This window comes from Coturnix japonica, chromosome Z (assembly GCF_054131305.1).
Source record: "Coturnix japonica strain WE chromosome Z, WE-NBRP24, whole genome shotgun sequence".
Taxonomy (NCBI): Eukaryota; Metazoa; Chordata; class Aves; order Galliformes; family Phasianidae; genus Coturnix; species Coturnix japonica.
In genome coordinates, this window is record NC_140702.1 from 38,417,017 (window position 1) to 38,432,604 (window position 15,588).

Below are 15,588 nucleotides of genomic sequence, written 5' to 3' on the forward strand. Positions count from 1 at the left end.
AAGAATCCCATAAATAATGGATCACATAGTAGTGATCAGTTCAGGTTACACTAGGTCATTCCTTGGAAAATGCTAGACTTCTGAACATAAAAACTTGATGAATGCAGCTAAAAATGCAGTATAAGCTGTATTCAGTTTTCCAGTTTCATTCTGATTATATGACCCACAAATGATTTTCATTTAATAACTCAGGACTACACATTAACAGACTTACCAAAAATATAATAGAAAGGACAATTCTTTGTTCTATTTTTCTTTCTCTGTGTTTTATGATACTGATACATTAGATTCTTTGTTAAGTTGCACTCACGCTACTAAATAAATAAATAAATGTCCTACATTTATAAATCCAAGTCCAAGTAATCATGGGAAAAAAATCAATGTGGATGCTAAGTCAAGCAAAGCACATCACACACTAAAATCAACTCAGAAAATAGATGTTATTCCTCAGTTTGGCAATATCAAGCATTCACTAGAGCCTTCAGAAGCTATGTTTCACTCAGGTTTTCCATCTACTTCAGGAAGAATGATCCAACAATAATACTTGAAATCATGTAGTTCATATCCTTATCAAAGGAAATTCCCTTTACTAATAGAAATACTGATACATCATCTACATAAAAAAAATATTCTAAATCCATTGACAGGTTCATAAATGTGGAAAACATATTTGCAAGATGAAGGAATGTTTACACCTATTTAATTTTGTTTCACTTTAAGCTCATTATTCTTTCTGAAGTTTTGTTTTATTCTACATATTTTGTGGTAAATTTTGTACTCATTTTCCCCCTGTACCCATTTTGATACATTTTTCCCCTCCTTTCTATCTGCTGGTATTACACTTGTGTTTACAGTTCAAATGACAAAGACAACTTATTACTTATTACCTTCCTGTCAATGTCTCAGACTAGAGTTTCTCTGCAACAGTTAGAATTTTCACTTGTCACAGAGAATTAGCATGATATAAAGCTTAAAATATCTGTTTCTGTTGGTACTGATGAATTTTAAGAGTATAAATCTCAAATCTTGGAATTTGGCATTTAATCCTTTTGAACTGCTGTGTAAGGACTTAGATAACAAATGATATTTGCACTTATTTTCTTGTAAAGAGAGTCAAAGCTAGCAACTGAAAAAACAGAGATTAGAAAACAGATTATGGTTTTTTCCAACCTCTAATATGTAACAGTTACATAGCACTTACCAAAATCATAACCAACTGGAATCACATTGCGGCAGGCAACTCCCTGTTTCAAGCTAACCTATGATAGAGTAAAAAGAAAAAAAAAAAAAGAGAGAGAAAGAAAAAAAAAGTCACAATTCTATTACATTTTAAACATTTAAAAATAAAAAAGATCAACAGTTTGATATAATAATCTCTCTGAACAACAATTCAATGTGAAATAATCATCCATTTTTAAACATAACAAAACTGATATATTAGAGGACTATTGTTTTTAGCTACTAAATCACTGAGCAGTAAAATGACCACCTATTATGAATATTTTTCTAATCAGCAAAGAACTTTTTTTTTTTCCCCAAAGTTTCTCAGATGGCTGTTGGATTACCATCATATTAAAATCTTAACGTTTAGTATTTTTCCTGATGTATCAGTTACTAACATTTCTTGAAGATACTGGCATAAATGAGTGGAACGGAAAGGGAAACATGTTCAGTTTTTCACAGTATGACCAACAATAGCTGAAACCTTAAGTCATTCCTTGCTTACCAATGATTCATCATAGCCATTATGATAGAACATCTCAGATTTCACATTCCAGTAAGCAAAAAGGTTATCCAGTCGTACAAGCTGAAAACAGAATATAAATATTAATAAATCTAAGAATTTTAAATGAAATTTGGACTTCACAAAGTCTGGATTAGTAGAAACATTCAGACTGTTGGCTGCATGCTGCACATATTTGTATTTTAAAGTTGACACAGCCATATCTTCTTACTGTAGATGAAATTCAAATTCACAGCTAGACTGTACTGTACTAGTTCTTTCTTTGGCATGCAAATTATACTGTACCTTATAGAACAACTTCGCAGATTCATCATGTAAGCATGGATTCCAATTCTTGTCTGAGGTCTATAATGAAAATTAATGATAGTTATTCTGCTGTTTACTAAATACCAGCATTCATCATCACTGAAATAAATGAGTAGAACAAACAGGATGATCATCGTAATTAAACCCATAGAAATTGGAGCAACACTATCTTCTGATTTTGGACTATCAAGTCTTGACTTTCTTAATGAGATACTTCATCAGACTACCTTACTGAAAAAACACATATATGTATATATGCAGTGATTGGCATGCTGCTTGTAAGAACCTAAAGATTCCAACCTTACAAACTGTTTTCCTGTACATCATTATTATTTGTAGGTAAGCACTTTCAAAGCAGACAAAAAGGGACTGAAATTATTCTGTAATTCCAGAAGCAGCAGTTTAGTTCAAGCCCAATGAAAATTCTATCTGCTACTGTTCATCTTTAAGACCAACATGACAAGCACTTCAAAAGTGATGTAGTAAGAGTATCAGTTTTCATTCATTATACAAAATTGTTTGAGGGAAAAGGTTAGGAAAAGCTATTTCTGTTTCTTGAATATGCTAGGAAAAAAAAAAAAAGAATAAGACAACTAATTAATTCAAGAAAGTAGAATTTGCTTAAATACAATTTATTTACAATTATTAGTTATACAACAAATGTCAGAACTATTCAGCATGTTGTTTCTACTAGCTGTACTTCTAGAATGAATGTATACAGCCTAAAATAACTACTAACAGTTCCAAAAACTGAAGCTTGTAGATTAAAGAACTCAACTACAATTTGAAACAAGATATCACTTTTTTTTTCCCCATTTCCTCCTTTGGGGCTTATGCCAATTTCAATAAAACACCCATAGATTACAAACAGCACAAATTTAGAAAAGTCTGATGACTTGCAACCACAGATTGCAAAGGCAGAATAAAAATTTCCTCCCGGATGTCTGTTCAAGAGCCAGGATTTAATCTTTAATCGCAATATCTCCACTCCAAAATTTGTGCTTGATTTGATAAACCAAATAATTTTAAACCAAATACCATTGTGTTTAGCCCATGATGAGAATTCATCCATTAGACTATATGTTGCCAGATATAAAAACTTACATTAACATAACCTACATCATATACATCTCCTTAACCTATGCATCAACATGGTTTTTAGATGAAAAATAATATTACCTGCAAACTTAGGTTCTGAAGTGAAATCCCAAATGACAAGGGGTTACTTCGATTTGTGATCTGACGAAGTGAGGGCAATACCAAAAGAAGATTATATTGTGCTTAACATTTATACTTGAAAATAGACAGACAACAGTAAAAACACACACACATGTATCTTCATGCCTTGGTACAAGCTTTTTATTAATTTTCATGTTTTACTTTAAGACCATGAAACTTAAAACCCCTTAACAGTATTCTGTCAACATACAAAATAACAGGGAAAAAAAATTAAAAGCTCCTCATTTAATATAGTTGTTCACATCCCCTTATCTTATGATAGACAAAATCACTTACATCATCCTCATAGCGAATGTGGATGTTGGAAATTTTCACTTGAAGATTTTTGATGACCTGAGTGACTAGTTTTTCTACAAAAGTGTCTTGTTTCTCTTCTTTCACTTTATCTAAGTTTAAAAAAAAAAGAAAAGAATTTAATAAAATTAATTTGACAAATGCTTAAATTTTATATTACTCTGTACTCTCATTTCTTAAAAACATTATCTCTCAGTATGACATGTAACATTTACATCCTCAGCCTACAAAGTTTCAGCCTATGATATGATACACGTGATTCAAAAGTATGTAAGTATGAGATGGCAACCATCTCATTTTTCCAGGAGGAACATTTTACAGTACCAATGCAACCTACATATTCAAATTTCAAGACAGTGTCGGATTTCCAAAGATGAACACTATTTCACGCAAAATATTCAACAGCTAACAGCTAAGTCAAATACTACTCAAGACAAATCCAAAAACACAAACCTTCCTAAATTAAAGACCTGTAATTGTAGTTTAAATATTGAGACAAAACAAAAAATCTAGAACACTAAGTGAGAAATCCAACATCTTTCTGAATTAAAAAATAAAAGTAGCAATACTGTAATTAGCTCTCACTCTTACCTTGGTCAGCTATTTTCTGCTTTGCTTCCTCTATCCTTTGCAGTTCCCTTTGCCTTGCCTCCATGAGCTGCTTAGCCTCTTTTTCGGCATCATATTTTATGCCTAAATGCACAATATTAAAAGGTGAGATACAAAAATCTTTATGTGTTTTGATATTTTTACAAAATAATTTTTTTCACACTTTGTTTGTGACTCTATAACAACAAAAAATTATTTGACTAAATCTAAACTTCTGAAGGTTACTCCACTGACATTTACCCAGTGTGTACCGGAAATAAAGCTCATGAAAGCAATATCAACCAACTACAGCAACTTCTGAAATTCCATCCACGCTTTTTTTCCCCCTCTATATTAACTTACTGGCTGTGGGCACAATAAGCAAATAAACTCCATCAAGAACTGCCTCAACAGGTTGAGTATAAAGGTTTTGCCATGGAATCTGAAGGTTAAGTTGACCTACAAATACAAAAGAAAAACGTTGAGCTATGCAGTCAAACAGCAGACAAGAGAAAAAAGTTATTAATTATTAAAAAGATAATTGGCATTAACTACAAAAGCTCTAAACTTTTTTGAACAGAAAAAGCAGTGCATCTGAAGTGGATTTCCTTTGGATCATCTGTCTGAAGTAGTACGCAGATAACATTCAACAAGTTTTCTGCATGAGCCAAACATGTAATTCTTCTCCTTACTCTCTTGAACTATATTCACTCTTCACAACAATCTCCCCTTCCTTCCAAATCCACTATAGGATGCTCTCACACACCCACAGAATAGGACAACTCACACATTTTCAGTCACTTAAACACTGCCAAAACTAGAATTTTTAAAATATTTTTTAAAAATATTTTCATGAAGGAGAGTGTTTAATAGTGCACACATGTCTGTGAGCATGATGATCCCAACATTACAGCATCCCTCATTCTTCATATAGGTGCCATTTTTAATAAAATATGAAGTTAGTCACACACACAAAAATTATTTCCAGAGGAAGTCTAAGGGAAACGTGGCTTTAGACTTAGTTCATTTTAAGAAATCATTCACTTTTAAAATGCAGTCACTTAGCAGTGAGAAATGTATTTCATAAAAGGGAAAAGACAAAGGGAAGGAGGTGGCGAAATCAGAGATGAATCTTACTGAAACAACGGATGAGACACATTTCTATCAGCTTCATCTTTTGCTACACTGTGTTCATTTTTTGTTAATGTTGATAAGACTAAACAAGACCACATACATTTTAACTTCATTTTAACTCAAGGGAAAAAGAATGCTCGAAGTATGAAAATCAAGAAAACTACTTGCTTGCAATGCCTAAAGCCACCTGCAAATAAAAAGGGTATGTTCAGTAATTCCTGCAGGAATTAATTACAAAATGTAACTTACCAATATGTCCTGCTTTAACTTTAAATGGCACATCCAGCTGACTCTGAAACAAAGCATTTTAAAGTATTTCAGCAACTTGTGAAATATTGTCAAATAGGAACTGAAGACAGATAAACTTAACAACAAATATACCACTTAACCATTGAAGGAAAAAAAACAAACCACACACACACCCCAAATAAATAAATAAATAAGACCAATATATTAAATATAGCAGAATGCAAAAACAATTAGTTTCTTGTTTAGACTGTTACGCCATGCACATTCTTCAGGGCAAATTTCTACTCCATATACTATAGAAAAAAAATTAATATATATATAGCTTCCAGTACTTTTTTTTTAAATTATTATTTATTTAAACACACTCCTATACGAGTTTTCTTTTTGCAAAATATGCTAATTGAAGTCAGTAAATATATGCGTTCATCTTAAACTTAATACTAAATTCACTAGATAACATTAGTGGGGGAACGGGGGGGGGGGGGGAGGAGGAACACAACACCAAAAACATGGATGCACATCCTAAAGTAAGAACCAGAAAGAAAAAAATCAACCAAAAAGTGCCCTACAATAATTTTTTTGCAACAATTTGTGTCTTTGCTTTCATTGTCTTACCAGTGCGTTTTCTTTTATTTCAAGATTCTTCAGTGCTACAGCTCCTAAAAGCGAAAAAGCCCATAAGTAAAACTACAATAAGCATAGTAGTAGCAGTGTACACTTAACAAGTCTTAGCTGTGGAACTAACCCACATCTCAAATATCCACAAAAGATTAAGAATACATTGCCCATTCCCACTACAGAGAAATATTTCTCTGAAATTTGCTTATGGACTTTCCGTGTCCATGCAAAAGAACCTAAGATTCCTCAAAGTAAGTCAATGGAGATGATCTTAGAAGCTCTTTTCAGCCTTAATGCTTCAATGATGATTGCATTTCATGAGGACCTATTTGAAATTAAAAGTTTGCTCCTTTTTCCTCAACCATCTGCTTCCCAGGCTTATGGGAAGCATACAGCATACAGCTTTAGCTTTATACTGAATCTTTTTTCCCTGAAAAGATCTTAGATCTTTGCAAGTTGCTTTTACAGTTGTATGACAGTTCACAGGAAGCACTGCAGTACATCCAATTTTTGAATGTCATAAGACAGGAATAACTTCAGTATCCTGTAAACACAGAAAATTCTACTTGCAGGACCTGTTTTTACAACGCACTCATCGTCAGGCACTTGACATCACAGAGGAACATCAGAAAGATGCAGGAAATTCACCTTTTGAGAGAAAGTATAGTTTGAAGCAACATCTGCAAATTCTCTGAGAAGGATGGAACACCTGCAACTACTACCTTTGAATTAGTTGCATAGTCCTAACAATTGCACATGAAACAGACATTTAATATCACTGAACAAAGGCATAAACAAGATTCAGAATATAAGAAGTGGATTATAAATGAAGAAAGGAACACAGCTTGAGATAGCAAATAAGATTTGATTGACCCAGTAATATTTTCCTTTTGGTCACACAAATTAAAAATGGCCAAATGCATCAGGAGAGTGGACCTCCAACTACAATAAGTATTCTTGCAGTTACAAGGTGATAATAGCTTGGGACAGTAGTCAAAGTAGCATCAATTTGGGGAAACAAGACTCTGATATCAGAATAGCACTCCTTGGAGTTGGTTCCAGTCATTGAATTGCTGCTGTATAGATTTTCAGGTGAACTAACACAACTATGCTGTGGTATTTACAAAATAATAAGTTTTGAATTATTTAACGTGTTTACCACAGTAATCTACACATAGCGTTTTCTGGCAAATTTTTATACATACTAACTTTATTTCCTATCAAAACTCATCCTGCACAGATCATTTTAACACTCAATAACATAAGTCTCATTTTATAATAGGAAAAAAAAACAAAAATAAAACATGTATATTCCTTCTCCAAGAAGGCATTGCTGGTTGTATTTGTGGTAAGTAATGCTACTGAGTACAGTGTAAAGGTTTGTACTTGTGATCAAATTACCACCACTTAGATTTTTGCCTCCCAGTTGAGGCACGTCTATCAGCAAATTCTAAGACAACATGACATATGAAATAATTTAAATGGGTTTAGTTTCTTTCACTTTCACTGTGAGAAAAGTAAACATTACGTTGTCTTCATGAACAGCTTTGGTGCATTGTGCATTTTCAGCTGCTAAGACACTGTACCTTGGCTGCAATAACATAAAAGCCCTAATGCTTCTGAAAACAAACTACTGCAAAGCACGCAAGGATTATCAGCACGAGCTCTTACAAAATACTTTCTCACATGACAAGCTATGGCTCATTTTGCCTGAGCCCATCGTACTGACAGGGAATAAACACAGCACCAATACTGCTTATCATAGAATCATAGAATCATCAAGTTTGGAAAAGACTTAAAAGATCATCCAATCCAAACCCAGCTCACTACAACCTCCCTTCAGGAAGTTATAGAGTGCAATGAGGTCTCCCCTGAGCCGCCTCTTCTCCAGGCTGAACATTCCCAGCTCCTTCAGCCTCTCCTCATAAGGCCTGTGCTCCAGACCTCTCACCAGCTTTGTAGCCCTCCTCTGAATACGTTCCAGGGTCTTGATGTCTTTCTTGCAGTGAGGGGCCCAAAACTGCACACAGTACTCAGGTGCGGCCTCACCAGGGCTGAGTACAGGGGAACAATCACTTCTCTGCTCTGGCAACACTGTTTCTGATGCAAGCCAGGATGCTTGATTTTTATTTTTTTTTTTAAACAGCTCTATACAAAGAGTTGGGATAGGGAAGCCAGGTAAACTATTCTTGACTAATTTTCCCTATATGTATGACTTTAGGATTACTAAGTTTCAAAGTTTTAGTAGAAATAATTAGGAGAAATTAGTAAAACTGTGATAATTTCATTTTAATGTGGACTTAATAAACATTTATTGAAATAGAGCAACTTATTTAAGGGGGGGGGGGGGGGGGAGAAAAGATTTGAAAATACATGAAGATTTAGGGTGTGCTTTGGATGGTTTTGGATTTGGTTTGTTTCTTCTTATGAAGCCGTGGCTGTTTCTTTGCACTGAACATAACAGTACATCTAGATAAAAAGAATGGTTAAAACTTCCTAACTAAGCAACCTTTTAAAACTGTAAGTTCAGATAAGTTAGTGTTGCATAAGTACATATGGTTAAATATGCAGGATTATAACCAAAACAATAATGCAAGCTAAAACATTCACAAATACCTATAGTTGACAATTTACTAGGCAAATCCTTATCTTCACTGATCTCTGGGCATTGCAGCTGGTTCAACAAAATCAAACATTTGGCAAAATAATTAATCTTTATGAAGGCTTATGTTCTAATTTCAGACACTCAAACATCGGTGTAGTATTTAGTAAAGCATTTGGCCAAAGAGGCATAACTGAAATTGTTATCTATATCAACAAAAGCTACAGGCAGAAGGAAACTGATGGTCATAAAAATCCTGCTCACTTAACCTATGAACTCTAACATCAACGCTATCCTTGTAAATAAGAAGGGACGGAAGTGAGACAGTAGAAGGGAAGTTATATGAAAGACGACAGACATCAGGAACACAAAATATCTCTGCTGATACCTTATCTGTATCAAACTGTCCTGCCCGTGCTTTAACAGAATTTCTGCTTTTTACCAAGATTATCACATTACTGATAGGAACATAGCTTATGAAACCCCCTAATCATTTCCTACCAACAGCTGCCTTGCAAGTCATTTCCCACTTGTATTTGTGCTGCTAATCAGTCGTATTTAAGCATACCTTCCAGGTACAAACTGGAAGTCTTTGAGGGTTTGAATGTCTGCCAGCCACCTTCTGTACTGACACCTCTTGTAAAACAGGTCACAAAAAGCAGAAGAAACCACTGAGGTATCCCTCCAACAGTCCAAATGACTTTACTAGTATGCAGAAACCACACCTGCAATACCTGAATAAGGCATGATATATGAAAGTAGTATTTATCTATCACACTAATACACATGACAGAAAAAGCAGACAAAAAGTACTTGGGGGCTCTTAAACTTTCATCAGATATCTTCCTCTACCAGTAGGCTGATGCAGCTGACCCAGTCAGAAACACCAGGTATTCAAATAACAAGTAACTTCTGCTTGAGACATTAGCTAACAAGTAGGTGTGCCCAAGTCAAGAGAGATTTTTGAAGTGCAATGGAAGCACTAAATGAGATTCTTTAGGCCCAGCCAAAAGAAACAGAAGTTCAATGGACTTTAGTGAAACAACTGTTTGGTCCCTCATAATGGTTAGAAAGTTCAACGGTTTTACACTTTTTCAAATGCAAAAAGCAACACCTCAAACGACTTCAGTAATTTCTTCAGATGTTAAAGTATGTCTTTATGAAGAGTGAAACACTTAAGAAACCTAACTAGATATTATCTAAGCTGTTCTTCTAACAGGTATTCAAAGCTATATTCACATGTAATAACTTGCCTGAGCGCCACTTTCAAAGTGATGGCCAGAACAAGACAAGGTTTACATCGACAGCTTTCCCAGTACCATCTATTAAATAACATTCTTTGGTGGCTGCCAAACACAGTAAGTAATATTTTATTCTGTTGTTCTTAAGGAAATCTTTTCTCAAACGATACAATGGCTTTTCCCATTATATCTTTTTCTGAGCCTTTGGCTTTCCAGTGTTGGACTTACATGTTCAAATAGCCCTTTTAACTTACGCAGTTTGTCCTTCAGTCTCCCTCCTGAGTTGCCTTTTATATTTCAGGTCACTGAATTCTTGCAGCTCTTTCAGCTGTGAGCCTACCTCTGGACACCTGACCTTACTTTTTGAGATAGCTGGCATTCTTGCCCTTCAATGTGAGTTTTTTGGTGAGCGGAAGAAAACATTTATAAGCATGCCTATATATTACTGTGTACATGTGCATTGGTAGAAGCAGTGCCATCATGCAACTTTGTGACACAAATTGAATTACAATGGCTTTCATATGACATCCTGACTTCCCTCATTATGCAAAGTTGAAATGAATGATAAGCATGTTCCTTAATATCATTAGTAGAGCTTCCAAATTCACAGCAGAGAGAACTTTATATATATGTTCAGAGTCTACCAACAGAATGTTACCAGTCCTAATGTTAACAAGCAAGCTATACTGACATAGTGACATAACTCCTTCACCACAGCATCTTAAGAGGAAGGTGCTTATGCTTTGGGTATTTCATCCATCAGACCTGAAAATACACAGGCTTTTTAAGATCTAATAAAATAATACATGCAGTGCCACAGTATCCACAAGGCACACAGCACATACAGCAAGTGGGAAATAAGGCACTTTCATAGCAAGCAGAAAAACCTACAAACATACTAACCTAATACAGAATCTGAAGAAGAAAAAAAAGAAGGAAAAAAAAATGCTGTTTTTTTCTTTTACAAAATAATAATAAAAGAGATAAAGTCCACAACTGAAGTTCCACAACTTCACACAGCTTCCACAAGAAACACAATAAAATTAACAGTAAACTTCATAAGGAACTATGTATATAAGAATCTGTTAGTCAGGGACAATCATGAAAAAAATTCTGCTACCACTAATAGCTACTGCCTTTTAGTTGGAGGAATGTACTTTATATATCCTCTAGTATCTTTGGTGTGAAAAAAATACTGCAGAAGAACACACCATTAAACATGGCAGAAGTTGCACATGCATCAGACTTCATCCCTTGTAGACCACAAAAAAATAACATTCTGCAGATGATCCTTCGAAGATGTTACACAGCAGCTCCGTAGGCATCTCAAAACTAGAGGTATCACATACCTACTCTCACACACAGCAAACCTACAAACTGTAGCCAATATGCACCTATCTGCTAAGAGCTGCCCCACAGAAGCATGAGCTGTCAGGACAAACTACCACTCATCTGTGGAGCTGGAAAAACAAGTTTTATTTGTGACATATAAGCATAGCCCAGAATTTGTACAGAATGACCTATATTTTACGATAAATATTTTTCCTGCCTTCCCTGAATATGACAACTATGACAACTGAATAACTTCAATTCACAGACAGTGTGAGACACTCCTGCTAAAACATGCAATAGCTCTGCCCTTTCAAAGAAAGTACAATCAACAAGTATGCTAAATTTGGCCTTAACGCCACAGACCGAGGATAGTCCTTTCTCTGCAACAGTTCTGTGTGCTGGTGCGGTTTTAAGGCTACAGACAGAGTCTGAAGTTTATGGAGATCCTATCAAGCCTTGACTAGCTGATAGCACATCACTGTAGAGATTAAACCAACAGAAAAAAAACACCATTCCTGATAAGAGAAGAGCAAAACGAAGTGTCCAAAGCTTCAGGAGAAGCCTCCAGAATCTGATCTATGTACATGAAGGCCTAATAATGGAATTACTAGGCAAGGAACACCCTTGGGGTGTTTCATACCAGCAAACGTAAAAAATAATAACCTCCACTTGCTTTTGCTGGTGTTGCAGACACCTGGAATGCATATTCACAGCTGACTCAAGGGTGCCTGCACATGCACCTGTTATGTGTGGGCGTCTTCCTTCTTTCGCGTTTACTTTTCCCAACGCACAGAGGCTGCCGCCGCTGCCTTCTCAGAGCGCACTGCAGACGAAGCTCCGCCCGGGACAAGCCGCCGTTCCCGACGGCTCAGCGCAAGCAGCGGAGCGCGGCCGCTGCCCCGGACCCCCGCACCACGGCAATTACCGCAAACTGCTGCCTGCACTGGCACCTCCATCAGCACACTCCCGCTACTAAAACGCTACCGAAACCGACTCCGTTTATTTTTAGTTTCATATTCCTGGACGGGAATGAGCATGATAGAACCAGCACGTTTCTCACGCGAAGAGATCCCCGCTCTGAGCCCGCACCGGGCTTCGGCCGGACAGACTTCCCCGCGGACAGGGTACAGGCGAGGGCGCGGCGCACGTAGCCGGGGCCGCTCCCCGCCGGGCGCCTCTCGCTGCCGCCCGCGCGGCGCCTGCCTGCCGCAACCGCCTCCTGCCGAACCGCCCCCGGCCCTTCGGCGGCAACTGTGCGCTGCTACAGCTCGAGCAGGCTGGAGGGGTGGCGGGGGGCGGAGGAGCACAGCACGGCCCGAGCGGGGCACGCCGCCCGGCTCCCTCCCGAGCGCGGGAGACTCCTACCTCCCCAGATGCCCAACTTCAGCTGGGAGCTGTCTAGGTTCACCACGTAGTCGCCGAGGAAGCGGTTCAGGACGTCCACCACCAGCGACTCAAACACCATCCTGAGCCTCTGCCGCTCCTCCGGCCTCCGCCCCGGTGCGGTCCAGTCGCGGCCCCACCCTGCCCCCCGCCGCCCTCACTGCAGCGCCCCGCCCCGCTCCACCACCCGAGGGGAGTGTCCGTCTCGCCACGCCCACCTGCTGCCGCCTTCCTGGACACCTCCGCGTGCCCGAGCCGCGCGCAGGCGCGTTGGGTTGCGGGGGGAGGGGGTTGAATCTCTCGTGGGCGCGCAGGCGCGGCGCAGGCCGGGTGGGTGGGAGGCGGGAGGGGTTGGATTTTTTCAGTGCTCGGGGCGGGGTTGGGGGGAGGGTGTGGCTTTGAGAGTGTCTGTGGGATTTCGCCTGGGTACTAGAGATCGTGTATCTTGTCCAAGGAGCTTAAATGTTATAGTAGTTTCGGGTTTTGATACTTAAGCACGTATGCATTTCGTTAAGGAACTCCATTTTTCCTCAGTCTATGCAGGGGTTTGAAGTTACTGCACCTCTGTGCCCTTTGGGCCTGGGCTGGGCTATTAATAGCAGCGTGACTAAACCTGGTTGTGTTTCAGATGCCTCTCCAGAATCTGGCTGTCTGCAGCCTGCTGCGCTGGGATCCGCTGACTGGAGCTCGGGATCTGGGTCACAGCCACCCTCGGCAAATGCCTCCCGAGGCCTTCTGTGCAAGTTCTGATGTGCCAAGATGCCTCTGTGTATTTATTGAGTGGGAGGATATCACTATTCCCTAGCTTTTCCCTGGAATTGCAATAATTAGGCTTAAAATTAGATAACCATGAATTATGGTTAAGATAAACCCTGGAGATTTTACAGTATGTTGTATTGGGTTAATGGGATTTTGGCAGCAGGGAAGGACCTCAGTGGGAAAGAACGAGGGGCTTCTGTGAGAGGCAAAACTAGCCCCAGGCAGCAGGCAGACCTCCTGCTGGCCAAGGTGGAGCCCATTGGCAGCACTGGTGGTGCCTCTGTAATATATTTTAAAAAGAGAAAAGTACGTACTTAAATGTGAGAGATCAGCCCTCCAGCCACCAAGGTCATTGCAGAAGGAGGAGCTCCAGGCCTGAAGCAGCAGCTCCCTGCAGCCTAGGAAGGGCCTATGGATGAGAAGACTGTCCCCTGATGCCTACAGGCACCACATCTCAATATGTAGTTATGAAGCAGCCCACGGGGCAGCAGTGGCTGAGGTGTAAAGGATGTGCAGTCCATGGAAAGCCCTGCAGGAGCCCCTGGGGTGGAGCTGCAGCCTGTGGGGACCCATGTTGGAGCAGATCATCATGATGAACAGTAGCCTGTGGAAAGGAGCTATGCTGGACCACATAGTTGAAAAAGCCACTTGCTTGGGTGGAGGAAGAGTGTGAGGAAGAGGGGGCAGAGATGAGGTGTTACGATCTCACTGCAGCTCACAGTACCCAGCCTTCTTGCAATGCTTAGGTAGGGCAGTGGAGGAGGCAGAAGAACCCAGAGCAGACAACTGAGTTTGCGACTGGAAAAAATGGGAGAATTGGAGAAAGGTCTTAGTTTGGTTTCTCAGTGTCCTACCTTATTTTTCAGTTGGCAGTAAATTTAATTAAACTTCTCTGAGTTGAATCTGTTTTGCCTATGAGGCTAATTGATGGGTGATACCTCTGTCTTTAACTCAACCCTGAAGCTCTTCCATTTCATTTTCTCCACCTGTCTGCGTGAGGAGAGGGGATGAATGAGTAGAAGGGTGAGCATCCCATAAGCAGCCAAGGTCAGCTCACTGCAAATACAATGGGAAAAAAGAAAACTGGGGAACGCTTTTTTTTCCCTGACCCCTGTCATTAATGACACTTATCAGCAATTGTTTAAAGTGAAATGCAACAATGTAAGCAACAATGAAACATGCCTATTAGTATTTTTGGAAGATAAAATGTGCTGAAAGAATGTCAGTTGAGGCATGTTTGTTCATGAGCTGTTTCCTAGCTGATATCTTTAGGAAGCAGTTGCTGGCTTCTCACGTGACCCACAGGGCAGAAAAAGCATTGCTGTTCTTTCTCTTTGCTTATCAAAAGTGAATTAAACATACCTATACACTTTCAAAAGCTTTGAAAATACATTTCAGAAGTTCTGTCATGGTAGAATCATAGAATTGCTCAGTTGAAAATGAATGTTGTGCTTCCTTTTAACTAGATGACCTGAAAAGTGCCTTCCATCTTCAGCCTTTCTGTCATACTGTGATCTGCTCTTCACACTATGAAAAATTAGCGTTAAGTTGAAGACTCATTTCTCCATATGCCTATAAAACTTCTGTCATAAGAAAGAAGTGATAATTATTTAAAACTCAAGAAAAAAAGCCTGAAAACAAATATGGTAGACTCTTCAATTTGATGAAAATTGTAGGTAGGTTTGTAGAAAGACTTATAGAAGACTGATCCATAAGCAATAAAGCAAGGAGTCATGCCAAAATGATAGGTAGCAGCCATAAACATCCCAAGTTCAAAGATTTAATAGGGACTTGATAGGAATAGTGATATTATTTGCTGCTTTTAAACTAGGCCTAAACTTTAAGTAAGATTTAAAATGATTTATTATCTGGATTTAGTTGCAGTCTGTTATTCTTCAAAGGTCAGTTATCAAACAACTGCTTTAGAGTATACTTGCGCTAAATAATAACACTATTTTTCTTTAGTTCTGAAAGCAAATTCCTCTTTATGTAACTATTTTCAGATAGGTGCTTAGAGAGAATATGTGTGCCTTTCTGTCAGTCTCACTGAAACATCTTATCAAAAATACTGCAAGACTGCCAGAAATGATACACTTTCA

General features: G+C 38.5%; 1 protein-coding gene across 12 annotated transcripts in view; it reads right to left on the bottom strand.

Moving 5' to 3' along the window:
- VPS13A (vacuolar protein sorting 13 homolog A) overlaps nt 1-12,880 on the bottom strand; it is a 109,365-nt gene extending 96,485 nt beyond the window's left edge. For all 12 annotated transcript variants that reach the window (XR_014939758.1, XR_014939759.1, XR_014939760.1 and 9 more), the window contains exons 1-10: nt 12,713-12,880; nt 6,170-6,213; nt 5,555-5,597; nt 4,535-4,630; nt 4,175-4,276; nt 3,566-3,675; nt 3,230-3,289; nt 2,030-2,089; nt 1,727-1,807; nt 1,202-1,259 (exon numbers count right to left, since the gene is read on the bottom strand). Coding sequence is in view for 9 of the 12 variants with exons in the window: in XM_032441137.2 (XP_032297028.2) it covers nt 1,202-1,259; nt 1,727-1,807; nt 2,030-2,089; nt 3,230-3,289; nt 3,566-3,675; nt 4,175-4,276; nt 4,535-4,630; nt 5,555-5,597; nt 6,170-6,213; nt 12,713-12,812 (754 nt within the window). In the remaining 3 variants the exon portion in view is untranslated. The remainder of the gene's footprint in view (nt 1-1,201; nt 1,260-1,726; nt 1,808-2,029; nt 2,090-3,229; nt 3,290-3,565; nt 3,676-4,174; nt 4,277-4,534; nt 4,631-5,554; nt 5,598-6,169; nt 6,214-12,712) is intronic.
- Nucleotides 12,881-15,588: the final 2,708 nt, after the last annotated feature.